This window comes from Adiantum capillus-veneris, chromosome 8, assembly GCF_014529385.1.
Source record: "Adiantum capillus-veneris isolate H3 chromosome 8, ASM1452938v2, whole genome shotgun sequence".
Taxonomy (NCBI): Eukaryota; Viridiplantae; Streptophyta; class Polypodiopsida; order Polypodiales; family Pteridaceae; genus Adiantum; species Adiantum capillus-veneris.
In genome coordinates, this window is record NC_140938.1 from 29,323,210 (window position 1) to 29,330,883 (window position 7,674).

The 7,674-nt window shown below is 40.4% G+C and overlaps 1 protein-coding gene across 1 annotated transcript; it reads left to right on the forward strand.

Annotated features, from left to right (window-relative positions):
- The first annotated feature begins 908 nt into the window (after window positions 1-908).
- Window positions 909-4,487, forward strand: LOC147451875 (uncharacterized). Its single transcript, XM_086517760.1, has 2 exons — window positions 909-2,144; window positions 3,046-4,487. Exons 1-2 carry the CDS (start codon window positions 996-998, stop codon window positions 4,258-4,260), a joined length of 2,364 nt encoding a protein of 787 aa, XP_086373886.1. The 5' UTR covers window positions 909-995; the 3' UTR covers window positions 4,261-4,487.
- Window positions 4,488-7,674: the final 3,187 nt, after the last annotated feature.

Sequence of the window (7,674 nt, forward strand, 5' to 3'; positions counted from 1 at the left end):
ATAGTGAACAATGTCATGTTGGGAAGTTTGACTGCTTGGTATGCTCCAATATTCCTCGCAAACCAGTTAAGAAGTTTAATAGCTTGATAACTTGATTGCTGTCATTATGCGTGCAAGCAAGGTTATCAAGACCAAAAACAAGCAAGAACATCATAGTTATGCGTGTGCTCATTTTTAAAATCTTACTAGATATGTTTGCCAACACTTGGTTTACCAACAATCACTTATGATAGTGCCTTTTTTAAAGTCATTTCAAATACATCTTTGCAATAAGGAAGTTTTTGCTTTTTGTGAGCTATTTTTAATGTATTGTGTGTAAATGCTCTTACTCAGCAAGAATCACAGTAGTTAGAAATCTTATATTGGGTATGTTTTAGTGACTTATCTTTTAGTCAGCATTTTGCGTGATGAATTGATGGGTATATTGTCTAGTGGATGACTATCATGAGGCCATCCCTTGCACATTCCTTCAAAACTATATTTAGGTATATAGTTTGGATTTAGCACACTAGTTTTATCTATATTGTGTAAGTAGCCTTACTTAGCAACATTTGTAGTAAATCGAAGCCTAGTGTCATCCAGTTGGATGAATCTTCACAAAGAGTATAGCGGTTTGATTTCAGAGAGCGACTTAATTAACATAGAGGACACAAATTGCGTGAAGGTAGATAGGTTTCCTTGTATATCGTAATAGTGACAAAAATGTGATCAATTACTCGCAATTCTTCTCATTTGTGGTATTTGACTTTTTATGTTGTCACTTTTGCTATGAAGACACACTCTCTTCGGCCTACCATAAGGTCTGCAATTTCAATTCACGCTTTCTTCAAAAAAATAAACAAAAACCTTGAAAAAAGACAAAGAGATTTCAAAAGGGGTGATCGCCTTATTAACTCATTATAATGGCAGGCCAAGCTGCAGTGTTTCCACCTTGTTAATCTAGTTTTGAACGCAGAACGTCAACACGCAAGGGTTGAAGCGTAACGATTGCATACATGCGACTGTCCTCCCGAGCCAGCTTCGCTAGCATCGCTGCCAGCACGCATTCAAAGCTCTACCTAAGTAGGTTATTGACTGAAGATGCCCACCGTTGCTTCTCCACTCTGAACTCTCTATCCCCCGGCCAATGTGTTGCCCACATCCTGCATAACGAGTTTGGTGCAGCGGATGGCTCTTCACCATCTTCAGCTAGCTGCAAGCAGGAAGCCTCTAAAACAGCAGCAGGTTCTGCGAATGTTGGTGGGGGCAAACCTCAATTCAACCATCTTCAGCAGCATGACGACCCACAACTTGAAACTCAAACCCCACATCCGCCAGTGCTTGGACCCAAGCATTGCCAAGACAGCCCACATCTTCAAACCCGTGAATGTCAACATGAGGAACACAATGACCATTGTGCTCCGGGCCTTGCCCTCAGGCACAGGAACGACAGTTCACATTTGATCAGGCGCATCAGCCCATTTGACCCCAGCTCTAGAGATGAGAGAGATAGCAAATGCATTTTCAAGAATGCGAACTCAGAGAGACACGCACTTGATGATGATTCTGTGAAGGCCCCAAAACAACCACCTTCTTGCACCAAAACCAGTCAAGATATCATGAAGCTTTTGATAGACAGAGTGAATACACAGAGTTGGATTGCACTCAATAAGGACATAGACGAGTTCAACATTGAAATCAACCCAAAAGAGGTGGCCTGGGTTCTAAAGGTTTTGAAGGATCCCAACAGAGCAAGGGAGTTGTTCATTTGGGCAGCCCAGAGGCCTGGCTACGCCCATGATGCAACTTGCTATGCTGTCATGATTAATTCGCTTGGAGACATTTTGGATCATGTGTTCTTGAACAATCTCCTTCAACAAATGGAGAAGAAAAATATACAGTTGAATGTGTCAATCATCAATAGGCTGATTGGAATCTTCGTGTCACGAGATGAGATCGACAGGGCTGAGCACTATTTTCTCAAGCTGCAAGATCTCAGATTGCAGCCCAATGCTTTTACATACAAGTGCATGCTGCAAGCTTTTGCCAAAGGAGGGCAATGTAAAAAAGCATTGGATACGTACAGAAAAATGCAGAAAGAGGATCAGCCCATTGATCTAGTGACCTACAATATACTGCTGGATGGACTTTCAAGAAATGGCCAGGTAATGCGTTTGTTTGCCTTGTTCATTTAGTTATTAGTCTAGATTCACATGTGTTTATACCATAGTTATTTCTGAATGTGTATGGTATGAATTGGTATATGTCTGTGTGTTCGCGATGCATGAGATTTTTTAACTGCTTTTCCGTAAGTTTTGGGGCACATAAAGCTCAAGTTTCAGACTTTGCGCCAAGTTTGGAGCACCCAGTGCTTCATATGGATTTTAACACTTGCCATTCTCAAATAAATGTTTTTCCACCACTACATACCCACTACTTACTACGTAGTCCCTACATTTTTGGACTCTACAAACCACAATCAAGCATATTTCTATAATGTATATGTTTGGTGGCTCACACATTGATGGCCAAGCACCGATTAAATGTCGCAAGTATAAGATTTTGTGTCATATGATATGTGACATATTGAACTTCTTGGGGATGTGAATCGCAGGTTTTCTGTACTTCCATACCCGTATGCATTTGCCGTATGGAAAAACTATGATTCATACTATGTTATTTATTGGCTTGTCTCTCGAACACATTCAATGTTTAAATTTCTTGGGGATGTGAATCATACATTTTCTGTTCTTCTGAACCTGTATGTGTAGCACGGTTTTGTGTTGTATGACATGTGACAAATGGAATTTCTTGAGGACGTGAATTGCACGTTTTCTGTACTTCCATACCTGTGTGCGATTGCTGTAGGGAAAAACTATGATTGATACTATGCTATTTATTGGCTTGTCTCTCGAACACATTCAATGTTCGTGTGTATTCATTTGTGATTTGTTGCAGTTCATGGCAGCTCTCGTCTTTATTGGCGATTTTGTTGGTTGACTTACCTCAATCTAAATATTTCATGTGCTGTTACTTGCCAATATTTATTTGTGGCTGTACACATAGGCAGAGTCAGCATGGGAAATTTTCGAAGAGATGAAGCGTTGTGGTAATCCAGTGGATGTCTATACGTACACGATTGTGGCTCGATCATATGGGCAAGCAGGGAGGGCTGGCAAGGCACTTGACCTTTTGGAGGAGATGGTGCAAAATGGTGTTGAGCCAAACAAACACACCTATAATACTCTCCTCAATGCCCTTGCTAACGCAGGTAGGCCCGATGATGCTGTAAAGCTTTTCAAAAAGATGTCAACCAGTGGTCTTTATCCAGACGTGGTATCATGCCAGTCTATTTTGAAAGCCCTCTTCAAAGGTCAATGTGTTGGCCAGACAAGGGAACTCGCTCTTTGCATCAAAGATGTGGATATCAGGAAAGAAGTCTGTGAAAGCTTCATCAAGGGCTTGTCCAAAATGGGTCACTTGCAAGATGTGCGTGCACTTTTCAAAATCATCAGGGCGGATAATTTATGGCCAAGCTTGTCAGCGAATCTCAGCATGATCGATGCTTTATGTCGTGGGGCAGAGCCCAATGAGGCCATGATTATATTGAAAGAAGTCGAAGATAAAGCAGTTGTTGTGCCCCTAACAACTTACAACACCATTCTTTCTGCTCTACGTAATAGTAACCAGTTTCAAGTGGCATATGATCTATTCAGTCAACTCGAAGAGAGGGGGCCTTCGCCTGATGTGGTTTCATACAACATTATCATCTCAGGGTTAATTAAAACGAGACAGTTGCCACATGCTGAGAGGATTTTTTATGAGATGAGTAAGTCAGGGTGCAGGCCCAATGTAATAACTTTCAATTCTCTCCTCCATTGTTACGCTCGTGCAGGAGATGTAAGCTCTGTTCGCAAGCTTCTGAAGATGATGAATGCTAATGAAGTTACGCCTGATATTATTACATACAACTGCACCATAGAATGCTTTGGGAAAGCTGGAAAGCCAAAGGTTGCAGTGAAGGTTTTCAAAGAAATGAAGGAAAAGGGCATCTCTCCTTCTTATGTTACTTACAACAATGTTCTCCTTGCTCTAGCAGGTGCTGGTTTGACCGATAAAGTTTTGTTAGCTTTTGAACAGATGAAAGACCAGGGTTTTGTCCCTGATGCACTGACATTTACCATTCTCAGTCGTGTATATAATCGTGATCCACATCTGGACAAAAGAAAGCTTAGAGAAGAGATCCGTAAAGCAGGTTTGGCCTACGAGATAAGAGTATAGCCGACATGGGTTTTCTTTACGAACTTCCCATTGTGATGTTAAAAACACTTTTCCCATTTTCTTCATAAGAAATTTTGGTGGGATATTAACTTGGTCATCCCATTCATCTTCTTGGTTGTAAGCCTTGGATCATGTCTCGTGTTTGTGGTGTGCATGAGGTTCGCCATTTTAGCTTTTTGAGCTTATACATTGGAAGACCCAGGGAATAGGGCTCTTTGACAGCGATTTCTCACTTTGCACGCAGAGACTATTCTGTCTCCCTAGTTTGAAAAGGTAAGTGCTTGCTGTTGATATACCTACCATTCTTTCATTTTCTTGTGAAGCTTCTGTAGTTGCATTAGCATTCTATCGCTTTTGTTCGAGTTGAATAGAAGTTATGCTCAATTCTTGCCAGGTTTTAGCTTTCTGGAACAAGTAGGAATTTCTTATGTTTTGGTTAGCCTACTTGTATTTGTCTGTCTGCTTTTTTTGGAAAGTAAACCTTTAGTCAAACTCTTTGAACGGTGCCATTTTAATAATTGTTTTTTTTTTCAACATATTTAAAATAGCTCTGGGGTGGCAGTATGAGCATCCATCTCATGATTTCAACTATGGCTATGAAGCCTTAATTAGGAAGGTTGAATGCTGGTAATAACTTGGGAAGGTGTTTGGGCAGAGTGGTCTATAACATTTTCTTGGTTAATAATGCAGTTGGTTTCTTGCAATACTCGTGTCCTAGTGCTGTCATCTCTCCTGTTCTTACAAAGAGAAGAAAAGGTGCAAAGAATTTGCTAATGAAGAGGAGATGCAAAGGTCCCAAAAAATATGAAAAAAAGGCTTGGACTCCTTCGTGATACATTGGAGGAGGAGGGGAGAGGAGGAGATGTCAGGGCCCTCATGAAACAGTTAGCGATGATGCGTGCCTTCCTTTCGGACATCTGTAGGGTGAGGCCTTGTTCTACCGGGAATCCAGGAGCACCAGGGCAGATTCAGTGTGACTGGAATGAGAAAGGGTAATTCTGTCTCGCTGTTGGTCGGTACGTTTATCACTATCTTGAGTAGGTGATTCCCCCCTGGATGGCGTGATGAACAAGGAGACATGGAATAGATAACGTGGCATGAAAAGACTTTATATGCCTCCCCTTGGGAAACTTGGGTCCTCCCCTTGCTGGTGACTGAAGGCTTTTTGCCTCTGCCAGCTTGCCAACTCTAGCCTAAGAAAGGAAAAATTACATTGAGAGCATGGTAGGTGTGGAAACCATGTATGGGATGATGACTACTGCCGTGGTAGCTAGGAAGAAATTAGTGCCGAAACATGGAGAAGTTCAATCTCAAGTATACAAGGCAAAGGGCCATGTTGAATCTGCGTCATTAATGCTGAAAACTACAAGCAGTGAGGAGGGACAAACGTGTGTGGTGTGTGTTGGTACTTCTTTGAGTCTTGAGGTAGAGTAAACATGGACAAAAGCTTGATGTGAACCACATCTAGGTGCAGGGATTAGTGTGCCAACATATCGAACAACGGTGCCCCGGGTTACCCCTTTGTCCCCCTTTTGCGTCATTTAGTCATGAGGAGCGAAAAATGCACATTGAATGAAAATAAAATGATGCAGTAATGGAGTAGCAGTAAGACTTACTTTTTGGGTTTTTTCAATACATGGAAAGTTATTTATTAGATCATATATGAGTCGTTCACTTGCTATGACAATCAACGGTGATCATCATATATTTTTTTTCAAAGAGAAATGTGGTTATTGGTAGACGAATAAAGCACTAATTGACATGATTATGAAAGAGCATCACTCTTTCCAAGTCCTAGGGTTTTCCCTTACCGACTTAATACCATTATTGCATATTGCACATTACCCCTTTGTGCATTCGGAATCTGACCCACTATGAGTACTTCACTACCTACAGACATTTGGGCTCCATCATTTCATCATGCAGACTACATGGCTTTCCCCTCTTTCTTGGACAAAATATAACACTCAGCAAAAGGCTATGTAAGATGAGCATTTTGATGCTCACTTAGGCTGGTTTGCACTCTGTCACCACCTTTTGCACTTCATATAATATATGGTGTGCACATGGCAATGCATGGAGAAACCACGGTGGCTTTGACCTCTTAAATAATATTAACCTATTTCAATACTTCTTGTGTATAGTGTGAGCTTTTGCTTGGGTTTTGTTTAACCATTAGGCTAAGGGTTTTTGAAAATGGAAAAATTTAGAAGAACTTTACTCAAACGGTATATGGGGTACTAGTAGTCTTGACCCTTTGTAAATGTTGTGGACTTAAAGAAGTTCTTTAAGTCCTCAAAGGGATTGCCCTTTGGCTGAAACTCACTTACGCTCTTTGGTCTAGAGCGTTCGAACTAAATCAAACACATTCCCCCCAAAAAAAAGCCATTTCAAAACCCTTGATTAGACACCACCCCACTATAGATTGGTGGTAGGGTTTTTCGCTAATCTTGGACAATACTATCTTGGAGGTTTCCATCTACAATCTGCAGATTTGTGGAGCAAAGGAATGGAAGATGAAGCTAAAGATCATAGAGTTGAAGACCAAATTCCTATCAAAAGGAAGCTCATCTCGTTTTCCTATCATGTTCTCACTCACAAATAGTTTTAAGGGGAAGTTTGAAAACTACTTATTCCTTCACATGCATACCCTCTCTTGTCATAGTATATGCCATGCATATATCCCTTTGTCATTGGAAGATTCATCCCTAAGACCCTTTTTCCAATTCAAGGAGAAGATTGCAATATCTCTACAAAATCAGCTCATTAGGTGGAATTATGTCCTCGAGTCAAGTAATGTAGTCATATGTGATGTTAACCTACAAGGCTCACTTTACCTTTATATAAGAGGAGCTCATTGTGCTCTTTGCACTAGTAATATTCAAACAATAGTGGTTTTTCTACTTGTACTACTCTTTCATCATGCCCAACTAATCATCAACGAAACCCTCACTTATCCCCCAAAACCCCCAACATGGCATACTAAAATGAAATATGTTAACCTCTTTGGTAAACATGAAAGATGCTAACTTCGTTGGCTAAGTAGTTTATAACATGGCAAATGCTTTAAGCCTCATGAAAAACTACAGCCTTGCTGTCTTAACTTGATGCTTTTTGCACTGTTCAATATGTAGAATTGATCCATAATTAACTATCTTTATGATTGGTTTCCACTTAGCCTTTTGAGATAAGGTTTTGGACCTTGAATTTTCCACATCTTTACAAAGGAATATGGTATTGGAAGTACATCAAGAGATGATGACATCATTCTTTTTAAAATGTGCAATTGATCCTTTAGACATAGAGACTCTCTAGATGTTGGGTTTTGCTCACCATTCTCGGACACTTCTAACTAAACGGATGGAATATTTTGGTGGTTGTTATTTTGATTTCTTTTGGTCTTCTTAAAAATAG